The following is a 22,049-nucleotide window of genomic DNA, read 5'->3' on the forward strand; positions in this document are numbered from 1 at the left end:
GGCCCGGCTCCCCAGTGGGTGGGCCTATGCCCTCCCAGGCCTACCCATGGCTGAAACCCAACCAAGTCATGTGAAATCCATAGATGAGCGCCTAATGAATTGATTTATTTAAATGTCCTTATATGAACTGTATCTTTTAAATTGTTGATTATTGCTTTCATATTTTTGTTCAGTATAATTATACAACAATTGTAACAAGACAACACAACCCAAGAGTTCTGAAGCCAGAATATGGCATTACAAATGCTACAGAAGCCATTTGTAAAGTACACAAACACAAAAGCAGAAGTCATGTACTTCCAACCGGACCTCTCCATGCACTCATGTCATGAGACACAAACTAACAGACAAAAGAAAATGTGGAATATTATGAAGCTGATAATAATAACAAAGTAATCCAGATATAGAGCAACAGTGAACTCTGCCATTGATGAGAGCTCCGTGTCTGACCTTGACAGCCCAGATGGACTTGTCCAGCGGGTGGTAGAGCTTGAAGCAGAAGCCGTCCTTCTTGGAGGGCCTCTCAATCAGCTTGCACGCGTTGAGCAGGAGGGTGCCCACCCAGTGGTCCGATTTAGGGGTCTTATAGATCAGCAGGACCCCCGGCTTCAGGGCACACCACAGCTTGGTCCAGCTCTTTAGCGAACCACGAATCTACCAGGAGTGAGAGTGGAGGAGGCCTCAATACTATTACATTATGAGTGTGTATGACACGTTTTAATGTGTCACGGTAATATAGGAAAAAAACATCCTTGGAAAGCAACAGTGGGTGAGGAGATATTCCCAAATTACCTTTAGCCAGTTAGCCGTGATGACAACACTGGGGTCCTTCAGAGCGCTTGACAGTTCTTTGGCTGCCCGCTTCTTCTCCTGTCTGTAATTCTTCTTCTGGACCTGCAGCACACAGACGGAATCTTTAGGATGACTCATTGTTTTGTGACTTGCAAATGAACAAGACAAAACAAGTAGTCAGATACTCACTAGGGGGAGGTACAGTCAAAACAAGTCATACATACACACAGGCAGACTTGTATTTATTATGTGCCTCTAGTTAGGGCAGCAGTGTATGTTAACTAATGATAATTTTTTTAAAAAGGGGGCGATATCCCATTCTGTGAATTACACAAAGGACCAGAGCTCTTGCTTCTAAACCTTTTCTTGACGCAACCTCAATTCCTTTTCATTAGTAGTTGTATGTTCGGCAGATACATGTCTCCCAATCCATTCCTTGTGGACACAGCACATTCACATTCCAGCCCTGTACAAACTAGGCTTATTCAACTAATCACACAGCTCTCATTAGTTGAATAAGGTGCGCTAATGCATGGCTGCAATCAAAATGTGCTGACCTAGACGTCCCAGAGAAACCAATTGGGAAACGCGGATCTAAATATATGCAAATCTAAATATTTTCCCCCAACCAGCTTAAAATGCCCATCAATATTTTTCCTGCAAGACATCCCCTCTCTGCGACCCCTTCCCGGCCAGGGAGTGATGAGTTACCTTGAGAGACTCCTTCCGGGCCAGCTTCTCTGTGGGGGAGGAGCAGTCCTCCAGACCGTTATTGAACATCCTGGACTCAGACTGAAGGAGGAAGAGATGGACAGATGAGAGTCAATGATGGACACACTCCTCTTCTTGTGAGCTCACCTATAAAACAGCTTCATAACACTCTGGTCTATCCCATTCATAGATTATATTTAAATAACACACACACACACACACACACACACACACACACACACACACACACACATTTCTTCAGTGTCTGACCTGAACAGAGTACAGCCATGATACAGTGCCCACTAATATTGGCACCCTTGGTAAAAATGAGCAAAACAAGCTGTAAATTTTTCTCTAAATATTCACTAAAATCTAACTTTTAATTCAAGTAAAATAATTGAAAGAAAAAATACATTCTTAACATGAAACAAATATTTCTCAAATATGTGCGTGCCACAATTATTGGCACCCCTTCATTCAATACTTTGTGCAACCTCCCTTTGCCGAGATAACAGCTCTGAGTCTTCTCCTATAATGAGGTTGGAGAACACATGGCAAGGGATCTGAGACCATTCCTCCATACAGAATCTCTCCAGATCCTTCAGATTCCCAGGTCCACGCTTGTGGGCTCTCTTCAGCTCATCCCACATGTTTTCTATGGGGTTTATGCCATGGGACTGGCATGGCCATGGCAAAACCTTGATTCTGTGGTCAGTGAACCATTTTTGTGTCGATTTTGATGTGTGCTTTGGATCATTGTCCTGCTGGAAGTTCCAACCAAGGCCCAGTTTAAGCTTCCTAGCAGAGGCAGTAAAGTTTTAATTTAATATCTGCTGGTACTTGATCGAGTCCATGATATTATGTACAGTTGGAGTCGGAAGTTTACATATACCTTAGCCAAATACATTTAAACTCAGTTTTTCACAATTCCTGACATTTAATCCTAGTAAAAATTCCCCGTCTTAGGTCAGTTAGGATCACCACTTTATTTTAAGAATGTGAAATGTCAGAAAAATAGCAGAGAGAATGATTTAATTTCAGCTTTTATTTCTTTCCATCACATTTCCAGTGGGTCAGAAGTTTACATACACGCAATTAGTATTTGGTAGCATTGCCATTAAATTGTTTAACTTGGGTCAAAAGTTTTAGGTAGCCTTCCACAAGCTTCCCACAATAAGTTGTGAATTTTGGCCCACTCCTCCTGACAGAGCTGGTGAAACTGAGTCAGGTTTGTAGGCCTCCTTGCTCGCACACACTTTTTCCAGTTCTGCCCATAAATCTTCTATAGGATTGAGGTCAGGGCTTTGTGATGGCCACTCCAATACCTTGACTTTGTTGTCCTTAGGCCATTTTGCCACAACTTTGGAAGTATGCTTGGGGTCATTGTCCATTTGGAAGACCCCTTTGCGAACAAGCTTTAACTTCCTGACTGATGTCTTGAGATGTTGCTTCAATATATCCACATCAGTTTCTTTCCTGATGATGCCGTCTATTTTGTGAAGTGTACCAGTCCCTCCTGCAGCAAAGCACCCCCACAACATGATGCTGCCAGCCCCGTGCTTCACGGTTGGGATGGTGTTCTTCGGCTTGCAAGCCTCCCCCTTTTTCCAAACATAACAATGGTCATTATGGCCAAACAGTTCTATTTCTGTTTCATCAGACAAGAGGACATTTCTCCAAAAAGTACAATCTTTGTCCCCATGTGCAGTTGCAATCCCGTAGTCTGGCTTTTTTATGGCGTTTTTGGAGCATTGGCTTCTTCCTTGCTGAGCGGCCTTTCAGGTTATGTCGATATAGGACTCGTTTTACTGTGGATATAGATACTTCTGCACCTATTTCCTCCAGCATCTTCACAAGGTCCTTTGCTGCTGTTCTGGGATTGATTTGCACTTTCGCACCAAAGTACGTTCCTCTCTAGGAGATAGAACGCGTCTCCTTCCTGAGCGGTATGACGGTTGCATGGTCCCATGGTGTTTATACTTGCGTACTATTGTTTGTACAGATGAACGTGGTACCTTCAGGCGTTTGGAAATTGCTCCCAATGATGAACCAGACTTGTGGAGGTGTACAATTTTTTTTCTGAGGTCTTGGCTGATTTCTTTTGATTTTCCCATGATGTCAAGCAAAGAGGCACTGAGTTTGAAGGTAGGCCTTGAAATACATCCACAGGTACACCTCCAATTGACTCAAATGATGTCAATTTACCCATCAGAAGCTTCTAAAGCCATGACATAATTTTCTGGAATTTTCCAAGCCGTTTAAAGGAACAACCAACTTAGTGCATGGATACTTCTGACCCACTGGAATTGTGATACAGTGAATTATAAGTGAAATAATCTGTCTGTAAACAATTGTAGGAAAAAGGACTTGTGTAATGCACAAAGTAGATGTCCTAACCGACTTGCCAAAACTATAGTTTGTTAACAAGAAATTTGTGGAGTTGTTGAAAAACGAGTTTTAATGACTCCAACCTAAGCGTATGTAAACTTCTGACTTCAAATGTATCCTAACAAGTTGTCCAGGGGCTTTGGAAGAAAAACAGGCCCACAACATAAAAGATCCACCACCATACCTCAGTGAGGATGAGGTACTTTTCTGCATTGAGATCTTTCTGTCTACGCCAAACCCACCTCTGGTGTTTGTTTCCAAAAAGCTCTATTTTGGTCTCATCTGACAATAGAACCCGGTCCTATTGAAAGTTCTAGTAACCTTTTGCAAACTGTAGGCTTGAGTTTGTTTGACGACAGCAAAGGCTTTTTTTATGGCAATCCTCCCAACCAACTTGTGGTTACGTACAGTGGGGAGAACAAGTATTTGATAACCTGCAAAATCGGCAGTGTTTCCTACTTACAAAGCATGTAGAGGTCTGTCATTTTTATGATAGGTACACTTCAACTGTGAGAGACGGAATCTAAAACAAAAATCCAGAAAAATGACATTGTATGATTTTTAAGTTATTAATTTGCATTTTATTGCATGACATAAGTATTTGATACATCAGAAAAACAGAACTTAATATTTGGTACAGAAACCTTTGTTTGCAATTACAGAGATCATACGTTTCCTGTAGTTCTTGACCAGGTTTGCACACACTGCAGCAGGGATTTCGGTCCACTCCTCCATACAGACCTTCTCCAGATCCTTCAGGTTTCGGGGCTGTCGCTGGGCAATACGGACTTTCAGCTCTCTCCAAATATTTTCTATTGGGTTCAGGTCTGGAGACTGGCTAGGCCACTCCAGGACTTTGAGATGCTTCTTACAGAGCCACTCCTTAGTTGCCCTGGTTGTGTGTTGTTTCGGGTCGTTGTCATGCTGGAAGACCCAGCCACAACCCATCTTCAATGCTCTTACTGAGGGAAGGAGGTTGTTGGCCAAGATCTCGCGATACATGGCCCCATCCATCCTCCCCTCAATACGGTGCAGTCATCCTGTCCCCTTTGCAGAAAAGCATCCCCAAAGAATGATGTTTCCACCTCCATGCTTCACGGTTGGGATGGTGTTCTTGGGGTTGTACTCATCCTTCTTCTTCCTCCAAACACAGCGAGTGGAGTTTAGACCAAAAAGTTCTTTTTCTGTCTCATCAGACCACATGACCTTCTCCCATAACTCCTCTGGATCATCCAGATGGTCATTGGCTAACTTCAGACGGGCCTAGACATGCGCTGGCTTGAGCAGGGGGACCTTGCGTGCGCTGCAGGATTTTAATCCATGACGGCGTAATGTGTTACTAATGGTTTTCTTTGAGACTGTGGTCCCAGCTCTCTTCAGGTCATTGACCAGGTCCTGCCGTGTAGTTCTGGGCTGATCCCTCACCTTCCTCATGATCATTGATGCCCCACGAGGTGAGATCTTGCATGGAGCCCCAGACCGAGGGTGATTGACGTCATCTTGAACTTCTTCCATTTTCTAATAATTGCGCCAACAGTTGTTGCCTTCTCACCAAGCTGCTTGCCTATTGTCCTGTAGCCCATCCCAGCCTTGTGCAGGTCTACAATTTTATCCCTGATGTCCTTACACAGCTCTCTGGTCTTGGCCATTGTGGAGAGGTTGGAGTCTGTTTGATTGAGTGTGTGGACAGGTGTCTTTTATACAGGTAACGAGTTCAAAACAGGTGCAGTTAATACAGGTAGAGAACAGGAGGGCTTCTTAAAGAAAAACTAACAGGTCTGTGAGAGCTGGAATTCTTACTGGTTGGTAGGTGATCAAATACTTATGTCATGCAATAAAATGCAAATTAATTACTTAAAAATCATACAATGTGATTTTCTGGATTTTTGTTTTAGATTCCGTCTCTCACAGTTGAAGTGTACCCATGATAAAAATTACAGACCTCTACATGCTTTGTAAGTAGGAAAACCTGCAAAATCGGCAGTGTATCAAATACTTGTTCTCCCCACTGTAGGTGGCGTTTGATTATAGTTGGAGACTTTCTGACCCCAAGACCCAAATAACATCTGCAATTCTCCAGCTGTGATCCTTGGAGTTGTTTTGACCACTTGAACGATCTTCCTCACTGTGTGTGAGGTCAACATAGGACACACGTCCTCTTCCAGGCCGATTGTTAACATCACCAGTTGCTTTAAACTTTTTAATTATTGTCCTGACAGTGAAAATAGGCATTTTTCAACCGTTGAGCTATTTTCTCATAGCCATTTCCTGATTTGCGCAGCTCAACAACCTTTTGTCGCACATCATTACTGTATTCTCAGGTCTTTCCCATAGTAATGGTTGACCATGGGAACTTGGCCTGTATGTCACGTCATATTTATACCCCAGTGAAACAGGAAGTCATGGCTTACCACTTAAGTATTCCTAAACACTCAGGTGAACTTAAAAAATGTAAAATATGAATGGGAATATACTTCAGATTTTTCTCATAAGAATTTCTAGGGGTGCCAATAATTGTGGCACACATGTTTTGGAGAATTTTTTTTATTTAATTTATTTCACATTTATTTTTTTCAATCATATTACTTAAATTAAAGATGAGATTTTTTGTGAATATTTTGAGTGAAAGACCAAGAGGATAAACAGCAAATGCATTTCTTTTATAGCCCGTTTTGCTCATATTTACCAAGGGTGCCAATATAAGTGGAAGGCACTGGACCTTTGGTTCTGTCTGAAACAGGAGTGCAGTGTAGTCTTAGTGTAGTGTGAGTACATAGACCAATCTACTCCTGACACTGATCAATAGGAAAATGCTCTACTGTACTGGCCTGCATGTTGAGTTTTACCACACAGCAATATAACCATAGGGCTCTGGTCAAAAGTAGAGCACCATGTTGGTAATAGGGTGCCATTTGGGATGTCATACAGTGCCTTCAAAGTATTAACGCCCCTTGACTTTTTCAACATTACGTTGTGTTACAACGTGGGATTAAAATGGATTTAACTGTCATTACAGCAGAGTCTTTCTGGGTAAGTCTCTGAAAGCTTTACACACCTGGATTGACCAAGATTTTCCCATTATTCTTAAAAAAAAATCTTCAAGCTTTGTCAAATTTGTTGGTGATCATTGCTAAACAACCATTTTCATTTTTTAAGTCAAAACTTTAACTTGGCCATTCAGTTACATTCACGGTCTTCTTGGTAAGCAACTCAATAGATTTGGCCTTGCATTTTTGGTTATTGTCCTGCTGAAAGGTGAATTCGTATCGCAGTGTCTGATGGAAAGCAGACAACCAGGTTTTCTTCTAGGATTTTGCCTGTGATTAGCTCCATTCCTTCATAATTACAAGCATACCCATAACATGATGCTGCCACCACCATGCTAGAAAATATGGAGAGTGGTACTCAGTAATGTTGTATTGGATTTGCCCCAAACACAACACTTTGTATTAAAAAATTAAGTGAATTGCTTTGCCACATTTTTTGCAGTATTACTTTAGTAAGTTGCTGCAAACAGGATGCATGTTTTGGAATATTTTTTATTCTGTACAGGCCTTCTTTTAACTCTATCAATTTGATTAGTATTGTGGAGTAAGTAGAATGTTGTTGATCCATCCTCAGTTTTTCCTATCACAGTCATTAACTCTGTACCTGGTTTAAAGTCACCATTGGCCTTATGGTGAAATCGCTGAGTGGCTTCCTACCTCTCTGGCAACTGAGTTTGTAGTGACTGGGTGTACTGATACACCATCAATGTGTAATAAATAACTTCACCATGCCCAAAGGGATATTCAACATTTTGTTTATGCATCCACCAATAAGTGCTCTCATTTGTGAGGCATTGGAAAACCTCACTGGTCTTTGTGGTTGAATCGGTGTTTGAAATTCACTGCTCGACTGAGTGACCTTAGAGATAATTAAATGTGTGAAGTACAGAGATTAGGTATTAATTCAAAAATGTTAAACACTATTATTGCACACAAAGTGATTCCATGCAACTTATTATGTGAATTGTTAAGCAAATGTTGTTGAAAGAGATTGTCAAAGAATTATTGGCACCCCTGTTTTAATACATAACTTCACAAGAATAATGACGTTGAGCCTTTTTCCAAAAGATTTTATGAGATTGGAAAACATACGATCTTAGATCATTCCACCATACATTTCCCAGATCATTGATATCCTTTGTCTGTGCTTATGGACTGGGATTCAAGTCTGGAGAATGAGATGACCATTGAAAAATGTTGATTTTGTGATCAATGAACCATTTCTTTGTGGATTTTGTCCTTGGAGTTATTGTCTTGCTGGAAGATCCAGGCAACCAGGATTTTTGGTTTGAAGTAACTGTCCTGTGTTGAAATACAGTGCATTCGAAAGTCTTTAGACCCATTGACTTTTACCACATTTTGTTACGTTACAGCCTTATACGAAAATGTATTACATAAAAAAAATGTTCTGCATCAACCTACACACAATACCCCATGACAAAGCGAAAACAGGTTATTGGAAATGTTTACAATTTATAAAAATTAAGAACAGAAATACCTGATTTACATAAGTATTCAGACCCTTTGCTATGAGACTAGAAATTGAGCTCAGATTCATCCTGTTTCCATTGATCAACCCTGAGATGTTTCTACAACTTGATTGGAGTCCACCTGTGGTAAATTACATTGATTGGACATGATTTGGAAAGGCACACACCTGTTTATATAAGGTCCCACAGTTGAGTGTAAATGTCAGAGCAAAAAACAAGCCACGAGGTCGAAGGAATTGTTCACAGAGCTCAGAGACAGGATTGTGTCGAGGCACAGATCTGGGGGAAGGGTACCAAAAAAATGTCTGCAGCATTGAAGGTCCCCAAGAACACAGTGGCCTCCATTCTAAAATGACTTTTTCTAGAAATGGCTGCCTGGCCAAACTGAGCAATCGGGGGAGAAGGGCCTTGGTCAGGGAGGTGATGGTCACTCTTACAGAACTCCAGAAGGACAACCATCTCTGCAGCAATCCGCCAAATCAGACCATTATGGTAGAGTGGCCAGACAGAAGCCACTCCTTAGTAAAAGGCACATGACAGCCCGCTTGGAGTTTGCCAAAAGGCACCGAAAGGACTCTCAGACCATGATCAAGAAGATTCTCTGGTCTGATGAAACCAAGATTGAACTCTTTGGCCCGAATGCCAAGAGTCACGTCTGGAAGAAACCTGGCATTGCCCAAATACAGGTAGAATTGTACAATAGTGAAGACTTCAAAACTATGAAATAACACATATGGAATCATGTAGTAAGCAAAAAGTGTTCAACAAATCAAAATATATTGTATTTTTGAGATTCTTCAAAGTAGCCTTTGCCTTGACAGCTTTGCACACTCTTGGCATTCTCTTAACCAGCTTCACCTGGAATGCTTTTCTAACAGTCTTGAAGGAGTTCCCACATATGCCGAGTACTTGTTGGCTGCTTTTCCTTCAATATGTGGTCCAACTCACTACCGTTCAAAAGTTTGGGGTCACGTAGAAATGTCCTTGTTTTTTTGCTCAGTTGTGCACCAGGGCCTCCCACTCCTCTTTCTATTCTGGTTAGAGACAGTTTGCGCTGTTCTGTGAAGGGAGTAGTACACAGCGTTGTATGAGATCTTCAGTTTCTTGGCAATTTCTCACATGGAACAGCCTTTGTTTCTCAGAACAAGAATAGACTGACGAGTTTCAGAAGAAAGTCCTTTGTTTCTGGCCATTTCTGGCCATACTCAACTAGTCTAAAGAAGGCCAGTTTTATTGCTTTTTTAATCAGCATAAGTTTTCAGCTGTGCTAACATAATTGCAAAAGGGTTTTCTAATGATCATTTAGCCTTTTAAAATTATAAACTTAGATTAGCTAACAACGCACCATTTGAACACGAGAGTGATGGTTGCTGATAATGGGCCTCTGTACGCCCATGTAGATATTCCATAAAAATAAATAAAAAATCTGCTGTTTCCAGCTACAATAGGCATGTACAAAATTAACAATGTCTACACTATTTCTGATCAATTTGATGTTATTTTAATGGATAAAAATGTCATTTTCTTTCAAAAACAAGGACATTTCTAAGTGAACCCAAACTTTTGAACGGTAGTGTATGAGGGAAATCCTTTAAGACTGTTGGAAAGCCATTCCTCATGAAGCTGGTTGAGAGAATGCCAAGAGTGTGCAAAGCTCATCAAGGCAAAGGGTGGCTACTTATAAGAATCTCACTTTTTTGGTTACTACATGATTCCATATGTGTTATTTCATAGTTTTGATGTCTTCACTATTATTCTACAAATGTAGAAAATAGTAAAACAAAGAAAGACCCTTGAATGAGTAGGTGTGTCAAAATGTTTGACTGGTACTGTATATACATTTGCAAAAACTTCTAAAAAAACGTTTTTTCTTCGTCATTATGGGATATTGTGTGTAGATTGAGGGGGGAAAAAGAATGTAATCATTTTTAGAGTAAGGCTGTAACGTAACAAAATGTGGAAAAAGTCAAGGGGTCTGAATACTTTAATGCACTGTATACCGGTCATTAAAAATAGAGTAGACCGCTGATTGGCCAGCTCAGCCAGTGAGCCAACATGACGTCCTGTTCTATGAGGAAATGGTAAAGCTACTTAAAACAATTACCATTACCATTTTTTGGAAGTTAAACTATTTCACTCATTTTAATTCATCGTAGGTCATATTTCATAAAATCTGGAAACACTGGCCAGTTACTTCAAGACAAAAACCTGGTTGCCTCTGCCATGTGGCGGAAACTTGGCAGCAAGTGCATCTTCCAGCACCACAATAACCCCAAGCATACATCAAAATCCACAAAGAAATGGTTAATTGACCACAAAAATCAACATTTGCCTAACACAATGCCTATATCAGTCTCCAGACTTGAACCCCATTGAAAACCTGTGGTTTGAATGGAAGAGGGCAGTCCATAAGACCAGACGATGGATATCAAGGATCTGGAAAGATTCTGTATGGAACAACGGCCTAAGATCCCACCCAATGTGTTCTCCAATCTCATAAAACATTGTAGAAATAGGATCAGCGTTATGGCAAGGTTTTGAAAAAAGTAGCGGCAATCATTTTAACCCCTATTGGACCTGACTATGTCTGATGTTTATGCATGAATCACATCCACACTGCATTTCTGAAGTGAGCCTTCACACAGTGGCACTCAGGAGTGTTTTAGAGTGTTCGGAAGAGAGCTGTGTGTGACTGTGTTGTGTTGAGTCCGCTATTGTCTCTGGCGTTACGAGGGGTGTTGGGTGGGAGATAGGTCAAAGCCCCATAGATATTCAATGTAGTTCAGAATCACTCCATACACAGATCTGTGTGTGTGTGTGTGTGTGTGTGTGTGTGTGTGTGTGTGTGTGTGTGTGTGTGTGTGTGTGTGTGTGTGTGTGTGTGTGTGTGTGTGTGTCGGGGGAAATGGGAGAGGACATGACCTTAACTTGGCCACAGTGCTGCTGGAAACGCTTAATGATCCACGGGAACTGCTATCATTGATGAGTCATCACAGAAAAGAAACACTCGGAATAAGTGCTGTGTTTTGTGCTGATGCAATGCATGATGGATATAGCCAAGAACCAGCGAATGCCACCTACATTAGTTAGACTAAACAATGAATAGCCCTTAATAAAATGAGTCACTTTCTGAGACAAGCATGGCGATTATAAATCGGGAATTCTAATAACATAATATTTATTTTAAAACATTGTATGTAGGCCTATTTCTAAATTGTCTAAACAAACTTGTGTGCTGAGGTTCATGAAAAGCTTTGCATCTACTGTACACTGAACAAAAATATAAACGCAACATGTAAAGTGTTGGTCCCATGTTTGAAAAGCTGAAATAAAAGATCCCAGAAATGTTCCGTACGCTTGATTCTCTAAAATGTTGCGCACAAATTTGTTTACATCCCTGTAAATGAGCATTTCTCCTTTGCCAAGATAATCCATCCACCTGACAGTTGTGGCATAACAAGAAGCTGATTAAACAGAATGATCATTATACAGGTGCTCCTTTTCCTGGGGACAATAGAATGCTGCTCTAAAATGTGCAGTTTTGTGACAACACAATGCCACAGAGGGAGAATACAATTAGCATGCTGACTGCAGGAATGTCCACCAGAGCTGTTGCCAGAAAATGTAATGTTAATTTCTCTACCATAAGCCGCCTCCAACGTCGTTTTACAGAATTTGGCAGTACCACATGTATGGCGTTGTGTGGGCGAGGAATTTGTTGATGTCAATGTTGTGAGCCGAGTGCCCATGGTGGCAATTGGGTTATGGTATGAGCAGGCATAAGCTACGGACAACAAACACAATTGCATTTTATTGATGGCAATTTGAATGTACAGAGATACCGTGCAGTTCCATTCATCTGCCGCCATCCCCTCATGTTTTAGCATGATAATGCACGGTCCCATGTCGCAAGGATCTGTACTCAGAAATGTCACCCATTGCACTAATTTGGGATGCTCTGGAACAGCCATTGAAGAGCAGTGGGACAACATTCCACAGGCCACAATCAACAGCCAGATCAACTCTATGTGAAAGGAGTTGTGTCGCCCTGCATGAGGTGAATGGTCACACGAGATACTGAGCGGTTTTCCGTTAAACAACCCTACCTTTTTTAAGGTATCTGTGAACAACAAATGCATATCTGTATTCCCAGTCATGTGAAATCCATAGATTAGGGCTTAATGAATTTATATAAATTGACTGGTTACCTTATATGAACTGTAACTCAGTAAAATCTTGGAAATTGTTGCATGTTGTGTTTATATTTTGTTTTGAACACATTAAAAGCGAGCGCCTCAATATTGGCATATGACAAAGCAGTTTTTCAGAACTGGTCCAGGTTCTCCATTGTATAGTCATATTAAGATTCGTAGGGGAGTTGGAGCAATGGGACAAGACTGCAACTACCAATTGGATATCACGAAGCAGGGGAGAAAAAATAAATACAAATAAAATAAAAAAAGATTGACACTTGGGTAGAGGAGGCTGATCCCAGAACAGAAAGCATGTGATGTGATTAACAAGGTGGTTTGGGGAAACTGATCACTCATCCTAAAGATCCATCAATATCGGGAAACCCACCTGATATTGTTACACAGAGGTCCAATCAGAAGCGGTCTTCTTACCTTGCTGCTAGGCGACTGGGCGGGGCTGATCTCGTCACTCATCATGGACACACCATTCCCTTCTGACTCCATACCTGCAAACAGGACACATACACAATCAGACAGACAGAGCAGATTAGAGAGAGCAGACAGACAGATCATGTGTGGTAAACAGGCAGGCATTCGGACAGCCAACTGCAATTTGTGCATGCTCTAAATGTCATTCCCCAAAAAACTGGGCAAGTAACTTAAAATGTTTATGAAAGTAAAAAATGCTCTCGGCTTGCCAGACAGGCAAAAGTCTGGAAGAGCTTAATGTCAATCCCTGGATAGACTCGTTTACAGTCATTTCTAGTGGTAACCTGCTGGGACTGAAAGGTGACCCCTAGGGTTTATACTTCACCAAACATTCTTCTTAACAATACGTCCCTGGCGCTAGTGTAAAGGTATAACCGCGGTCCCGTGTGGCTCAGTTGGTAGAGCATGGTGTTTGCAACGCCAGGGTTGTGGGTTTGATTCCCACGGTGGACCAGTACGGGGAAAACATTTTTTTAATGAAATGTATTCACTACTGTAAGTCGCTCTGGATAAGAGCGTCTGCTAAATGACTAAAAATGTAAATGTAAAATAACCTAGTGCAGGCATTAAAATCTCTGTGCGGTGCGTGGTGAAGTCACAAGGTGGTTATGGAAACGTCTGGTGGAGTATATATCAAGGGGTGTATTCATTAGTGTACAAACGTGGCAAACAAGATTAGGTAGTTCCTCCCCGTTTTGGTGAGTTTGCATCAGTTTGGTTACTAGTGAAAACACACCAGCCTTACCTGGGCTGAGCGGGAAAAGCTCGCTTTCTCCTCCGTAAGACATGTTGCGGGTCAGAGAGCGGTGGTCGATCTTAGGAGGGGAGGGAGAGGTGGCGTTGGGAGACAGAGACATCCTCCGATGAAACAAGTTCTCCTCCTTCATCCTGTCTGCTGCCTACTCTTCCTCTGGGGGGGAGTGGAGAGAGGAGAGAGACTTGTTACTCACTCTGCCCAATCCAGATTACAAAAACAGCCTAGTATGTTGTAAATACTAAAAGTAGTAAATACTAAAATGGTGAAAAATAGTAAAGCACCGCATGAAGAGTAATCCAGACCATTAGATTTCGATCAAATACTCGACTAAAGGTTGGTAATTTTTGAAACCACTACACGAGTACAACATTTTCAAAATACGACTAGACTACTGAGCAGGGGTAACACGAAGACGAGTGTTCCAGTGCGGTGAAAATGTGTTAAGTAAGTCTCATTTTCAGTTGTGCGTTTGTGTGCTGTCCAGACAAACTGATACCCAAAACATCACCTTCAGCCCTGTTTCATATTTTAAAAAGTGAGCTTTCACATGTAGTGCTCTTCTGTCTTTTAGTCTCTTTCATATCTATTTCTACAGTTTCTCTCGCTACCTCATGATGGTTCCTCCCACCTCGCCGTTTTGGACTTTCAGAGAACCGTGCTCGACTCAGCTATGCTACGTCAGCCTGTCCACACAATGTGGCCGTATCACAATGCCAGTCTATGCGACCGACCATCTATACAATTGCCAGTCTGTGACAGGCAGGCTCTCCGTCACCGATTCGCTGACATCATCGCCACTCCACACAGAGCATGACAGTCACCAGGCTCACCATGTTTAGAGAGGAAAGGCAGACCTCAGCCTACACAACACACAGAGTCAACTGGCCCAGGGTCTGACCCTTAACGCCCAAAGAGGGTTGGTCAATAAATGACACTACTCACTCCTTTGTTTGGCTTTAACTGTGACGTAGGGGCGGCAGGTAGCCTAGCACTTAAGAGCGAAAGGTTGCTGGTTCGAATCACCGAGCCAACAAGGTGAAAAATCTGTCGATGGCACTTAACCCTAATTGCTTCTGTAATTCGCTCTGGATAAGAGCGGCTGCTAAATTACTCAAATGTAAACGTGATGTTATGTAGGAGCAGCAGTTGCATCCCTAGGGATAGTGAGGTCTGTACGTGTATTGATAATGAATGAAACAACGTACTACTCCCTCTATCACTCCACTCCCTACCACTTCCCCTTGGCCCTAAACATTCAATGTTTTCAGATCTGAAAGGTCTGGATAGGTCAGCTAGGCTTGGGCAGTGTAGTGGTATTGCTTCCGCCTTAGCCTTGATTTGCTGTGAACATCGAAAGGGAAGTATAGAGAGCACAATGGGACAGACACGAGCTCACCCTCTCCAGCCCCTCCCTGCTGCTCTTCTTTCTTCCTCCATGTGGCGTTCCACGATGAGTCATATACATACACACATACACATATATATACACACACATATACATATATATATATATATATATATATATAGGCCTAGGCTCGCTGGAGGCCTACAACTCAAGCCGGTCATGGCTCTCTCTTTTTCCTCTTTCTCAAAGAAAAGGTGCCCTCTACCACTTAATCTCTCAATCCACTCACACACCCATCCCCTATCTGCACTTCCTCTCTGCCCCCTCACGTCCCGCACTTTCTCGGTCTCTCTCGCTCCGGTCTCTCTCTCTCTGAATGAGAGCACAGTTGTTGAGAAAAGATACATCAAAAGACCACAGCTACAACACATTCAGAGTAGAAATGTGATCTATAATGTAGATATGGTGCAACTGCCTGACTACACAGCTTTTGAGCTAGACCATCACACAACTGCTTTTTTGCTGTTCAAACCTTAGCATATAAATTAATGTGTTTTAGTGTGTGTGAGGCAGAGGGGAGAGAGAAAGACGTGAGGAAGAGGAGAGAAAGATATGAGGAAGAGGTATAGAGAGAGAACGACGTGAGGAAGAGGAGAGGGACAGCGAGAGAGGGACAGGGAGAGCAAATGAAAGAGTGGGAGAATTTAGCCTTCCCCAAATTTCCCCTAGCTGGGTTGGTCTATAAATAGTCTCCTGCTGCTGCTGCAGTGTGTGTATGTGACAGAGGAGAGAGCGAGAGAGAGTAAGAGAGAGAGTGTGTAGGGTGGGTTGCAGAGCCGCAGCAGAGAGCCTGCTATTTCCATTGTTACACAACAGCCCACAGACACGGCGGCAGGCCAACGTCAGACAGAGAGGACAGACCCACTTCCCATGCCAGCCCAGACGCCGAGACCTTTTGGCAGACCCAATCTCGACAGGCAAAAACAGTTGGAGGGCAGGGGAATTATTGTTTGGGTGTGTTTCGTGGCTGTGTCCGTCTGCTTTTCCTCGCTAAGGGGGATTATACAAGCTCATGCTACAGTGGGGGGGGGAGATACTATACCGACCAATCCCAGCTCTCTCACACACACACACACACACTCCCCTCCGGGGGCAGAAAACAGTAAATGAGCACACATCTCCCAATCCCAGACCCACGATTAGTGCAGCAACGGTTTGGTTAAGGCCTGGGTCCTGCAAAAACCTTTTACACACACACACGACTGAAGGTGTTTGAATAACATCACAGGGGTTTCTTCACCACAGTAAGACTACCCTCTACCCTCAAGAGTAGCGTTAGATGAACAGGAGAGAGAGGAGGCAGTGAGTACTGACGATGACATGCACTCTTGCATAGTCACTTAGCCCATGTTGCGTTATACGTGCGCTGAGTTATAGGTTGTGTATTAGCTTGTATATGTCTTGAGTGTGAGGGGACAGCGTCTGGCCTTTTGCTGCAGTAACTCTAGTCTGCCTGGGTGTGTAACGGAGACGACTGCAGCGAAGGAGAGACAACTGGACCTCCGCCACAGGAAGGAACAGACAATTAAACGTCCAAGTAGTTTGGAATAGGCACCGTTAGGCATCATGTTCCAACCGTACCAGTAATACTCACACTGCTCACAATCGGAGGGACAGAGGAAGGAGGACACGTGGGAGACGGGCTCGTCGTCAACTATCAATAGTGTCAAATAGGAGGGGAGAGGAGAGACTGAACTATTCTTAGAATGCATAGCTACAGTTCGACATTGCGAGTCATATGATCCATTGTTTCGACACGGTAACAATCAGCCAATCACATCAAAGTTTACTGGTCACGTACACAGTTTAGCAGATGTTATAGTGGGGGCAGCGAAATGCTTATGTTACTTGCTCCAAACAATGTAGTAAAATGTCAAACACGTACATTAATAATAAAAAAAATAAAAAAATGGCATAACGAATCCAATTAACAACCCAAATTGCATTGTAACAGTAATCCAAATGCAATCTATACATACAGCGCCTTCAGAAAGTATTCACACCCCTGGACTTTTTCCACATTTTGTTGTGTTACAGCCTGACTTTAAATACCCCATAATATCAAAGTGTAATTGTTTTGAGACATTTTTACAAATTAATTAGAAATGAAAAGCTAAAATGTTTAGACTCAATAAGTATTCAACCCCTTTGTTATGGCAAGCCTAAATAAGTTCAGGAGTACAATTTTGCTGAACAAGTCAAATAATAAGTTGCATGGAATCACTCTGTGTGCAATAACAGTTTAACATGATTTTTGAAATGGCTAAATCATCTCTGAACCCCACAGAAACAATTATCTGTAAGGTCCCGCAGTCGAGCAGTGAATTTCTAACACAGATTCACCCACAAAGACCAGGGAGGTTTTCCAATCCCTCAAAGAAGGGTACCTATTGGTAGATGGGTAAAAATTTTAAAAAGCAGACATTGAAAGGCCATGTTTCAAGTTTAAATTAGCCAATATAAATCGAATATACACCCCTTGTAGATGGCAATAAAACATTTACAAATCTGTAATTTCTCACACAACGCCCCCTCAAGTACATGACGCAGCCTATGATTTTGCCTGTGACACTCGTTCAGGTGAAGACTGTGGAGCTGAATGGGGATGACATCTGGTGAAGACACCGGTTCTACAAACAAGTAGCTATTACTCTTAGGCTTGGAGTCCTAGAATAAAACTAAAATGATCTGCTTGAAGGTAATAGTCTCTTTTCTAAGTGTACATGACTTTTGTTGGTAAAAAAAAAAAAAAAAAAAAGTCAAGAACTTGGAATTGCTAGCTGGCTTCTGACTTATGATACAGCTTGCCAGTTGCTATTAATGTATCAGGCAGCTTTACATGCGAAGAGAAATGGAAAAGCTATATTTGCTAAGCTATCCATCTGATTGATAGTTGATTAAACAAAAAGACATTAGCTAGCTTGAAACTGCTGCAGGTAAGTTAGCTAGCTACCACCATCAGTCTGAGGTCACTACCTTAGCTAAGTGGACTGTAGGTTTCTAGACAATAACAACTTCATTGTATTTGGAAAGTATTCAGACCCCTTAACTTTTTCCACATTTTGTTCTGTTACAGCCTTAATCTAAATGGAATATTTTTTTCAATCTACACGCAACACTCAATGACTAAGTGAAAATAGGTTTGTAGATATTTTTGCAAATGTATTACAAAGAAAACTACAGAAATACCTTATTGACATAAGTATTCAGACCCTTTGCTATGAGACTCGAAATTGAGCTCAGGTACATCCTGTTTCCATTGATCATCCTTGAGATGGACTCCAAGTTGTAGAAACACCTGTGGTAAATTCAATTGATTGAACATTATTTGGAAAGGCACACACCTGTCTATATAAGGTCCCACAGTTGACAGTGCATGTCAGAACAAAAAAAACAAGCCATGATGTCGAAGGAATTGTCTGTAGAGCTCTGAGACAGGATTGTGTCGAGGCAGATCTGGGGAAAGGTACCAAAACATTTCTGCAGCATTGAAGGTCCCCAAGAACACAGTGGCCTCCATTTTACATTGTTCACAAACACTGCGTATACGTAAACAAGCGTATATTTGGGGTTCTGATGGGTTACGACAGTTGAGCTAAACTCATGAGGCATTTATAAGTGATATTCCTCAATAATTAGTGGGTACATATCGTTAATGTGTAAGTCCAAAAATGTATGTAGCAACTGCAGATTGCCCCTTTACTTTTCTACAAAAACACTACAATCACACATAGTAGTAGGTCAAGGTGAAAAATCTTTGATGTTTATTTGAGCAAGGCACTTCACCCTAATTTGCTCCAGGGGCGCTGTACTACTATGGCTGACCCTGTAAAACAACACATTTCATTGCGCATATCCGGTGTGTGACAATGAAATATATGATTCATTATTATAGGCTAAAGCAAGCAACCACTACTGGTGTGGGCCATGCCCTGATCATAGTGAATGTAGCCTAGATGAATCAGCTAGGTTATTCAACGGCTCCCAAACGGCACACACCACTAGCAGGACTATGATGGCAATGGCTATGTTCCTAATGGCACCCTACTTCCTATATAGTGCACTACTTTTGACCCATAGGGCACTATATAGGGAATTTTGCAACAAATGTGAAATTATGAATGACTTCAAATAGGCTCTATTGTCCACACAATTTTGAGTGGTCTGGTAGGATAAACCCCAAAATACAAAAACAGTTGAGATTGGCGAGTCGGTAGAGCATGAGACTCTTAATCTCAGTGTCGTAGGTTCGTGCCCCATGTTGGGCACTTCCTTTAACTCCCGAGTGGCGTAGCGGTCTAAGGCACTGCATCTCAGTGCTAGAGGCCTCACTACAGACCCTGGCTCGATCCCGGGCTGTATCACAACCGGCCGTGATCGGGAGTCCCACAGGGCGGCGCACAATTGGCCCAGAGTCGTCCGGGTTAGGGGAGGGTTTCGCCGTGGTAGGCCGTCATTGTAAAATAAGAATTTGTTCTTTACTGACTTGCCTAGTTAAATGGTTAAATAAACATTTAAAAAGCAGCTGATCCCCTGACATATTGTCCCCGCTGTCTGTCAGTCCTATGACCATCACAACACCACACCGCTGTTAGGGAAAGTACCGTCTGGCACACCCTGATGACATACGACAGATGACTAGCAGCTCAAGCATGTGGCTCTGCAATGTGTGTGTGTGTTCGAGTTTTGAGAGGGAGATGATAAGATTGAATGGTGAGCCAGCTGTTTCTACATGATGGCACAGATTAAGGTCCTCTTGATTTTCTCTCTCTCTCTCCCTCTCCATCCATCCTCCCCCTCTCTCACCTCCCCTCATTCCTCCGACATCAGGATTTCTGGCTGGCCAGATGACCTACATACTGCATTGGTTGGGCTGCAGTCACATCCTCACACATACAAACCAGACTGGGTTCAAATACTATTTGAAATGATTTCAAATACTTTAGCTGGGCTTGATTGAGCTTGCCTGGTGCAAAATCTGCCCATCTACCATTCAGGCAGGCTAAAGCCCAGGTTTGACAGATACTTTATTTTAGTGGCTTTCTGCATCATGCATCTTGGTTACATTTCATAGCCTGGCTACCCAAACTCCTAGCTCCGGCCAAATGCTACGCCACGCCCACGGACGTTAGTTTTTTCCTCTGCAATGAGTCTGGATCCGAGTATCTACCCGACGATTTCTAGAACGCAAACACATTCTAACTGTTCTGATAGTCCCATTTTCAGATCACCACAAACGACTTCCAACGATGGCAGTCTCAGACTGAAGTGCAGTATTCAGCGAACATAGAACATCAGAAGAATTCAGCTTCCGTCGTCATGCAAGTTGCCTTACCCAACCATCTTCAGATGAATTAACTAAATCACTCTTGATAAGTGTCTGCTAAACAACTCAAATGTAAATGCGATGCATGCATGTGCATCCCCACACAACAAATAGCCCATCTCAAAAGACACCACACACACGATATGGAGAGCTAAGAGAAACAAATGCATATTACATTTGCAGAATATGGAACTATTCAGGAGAGGGGTTAGGAGATGCTGGCTCTTCCTATAACAGAAGGTAGTAGAAGCAGAGAAGAGATTGGCCTACATCAGGGGTGTCAAACTCATTTCGGCCCCGGGGCCGCATTCAGTCTTCAACGGAGGTCCGGAAGGCCGCACTGAAAATTGTTCATATTTCCATCACTGTCAAAATGTGCTAAAAAGTTGTCCTCTATCCATCGTTTTGGGAATATTCGATGCTCCCTGACTGCCTAGCTTTCATTTCAATGATTATTAGTGTGCTGGACACAGTCAAGAAACAGTATGAATGTAGGTCCATTATCATTTCTACTAAGACTGGGAATTGTCAGGGACCTCACGATAGTTAGGCGCCGATACGACATGTATTGCGATTCTCAACATGATATATGTATTGCGATTCGATACTGCGATCTTATTGCAATTTAATGTCCCAAAAGATATTGCTCACAATATGTCTGCTGCAGAGAGACAAGAGAGCATGATTCACTCATTTACAAAACTAGTTGTAAGTGGTGAAAGCATGTTGGCTCACTATTTAAAAAGAAGATGGAGAACAACATATAGGATAAAAAAATACCTGAGTTTTAGAGCAGGTACAGCCGACTAGCGCTAGCTAAAGCTACCTAGGGAAATAAATGTGGTATTTGGAGTCAAAGTATTGATATAACATTGTCCATAATATTGAGATATGTAACTATCGATTTCTCACTAATTTTGAAAATGTTTCTTGTCAAAGCCGCAGGCCATATATTTGACACCCCTGGCCTACATAAACCTCTCCCAAAGATGTATGCAGCTGTATAGCATTTCAGAGGACTATAAAAAGGAGATGGGATCAATTACTGATTGCATCCCAAATTGCACCGTATTCCCTACATAGTCCGTTTTTACCAGGGGCCTATGAACCCTGGTCAAAAGCAGTGTACTTTATAGGGGATAGGGTGGTTTAGCTAACTAGTCACAATAGGGTGGTTTAGCCAGGTCTATTTTAAGAAAGAGAGAATGTCATATGTGTACGTGTGCTTCCGGCTGCAGAATGACAGCTCTATGTTATACTGAGAGTGCTTAGCAGGAGCTAGAGCACGAACTGTGCATTTCTATTTGAAACGCTGGCTGGCTGGGAAAGGGGTGGTGGGGTGCATGGGCTATTCTAGATGCTGGTTGGGGGGGGGGGGGGTGTGTGTGTGTGTGTGTGTGTGTGTGTGTGTGACTGATCAGGGGTATTTTGGGGAGCTCTCATGGGGAACA

The 22,049-nt window shown here is 42.3% G+C and overlaps 1 protein-coding gene across 4 annotated transcripts in view; it reads right to left on the minus strand.

Moving 5' to 3' along the window:
* The window catches only part of osbpl5 (oxysterol binding protein-like 5), a 165,611-nt gene that overhangs the window by 92,924 nt on the left and 50,638 nt on the right, over positions 1-22,049 (minus strand). For all 4 annotated transcript variants that reach the window (XM_014123859.3, XM_014123857.3, XM_082957122.1 and 1 more), the window contains 5 exons: positions 13,856-14,020; positions 13,054-13,127; positions 1,504-1,584; positions 793-894; positions 451-654 (listed from right to left, as the gene is read on the minus strand). In XM_014123859.3, coding sequence (XP_013979334.3) covers positions 451-654; positions 793-894; positions 1,504-1,584; positions 13,054-13,127; positions 13,856-13,997 — 603 coding nt within the window. In that variant the 5' untranslated portion in view covers positions 13,998-14,020. The remainder of the gene's footprint in view (positions 1-450; positions 655-792; positions 895-1,503; positions 1,585-13,053; positions 13,128-13,855; positions 14,021-22,049) is intronic.

The sequence above is a fragment of the Salmo salar genome, chromosome 10 (assembly GCF_965601325.2).
Source record: "Salmo salar chromosome 10, fSalSal1, whole genome shotgun sequence".
NCBI classification, from domain to species: domain Eukaryota; kingdom Metazoa; phylum Chordata; class Actinopteri; order Salmoniformes; family Salmonidae; genus Salmo; species Salmo salar.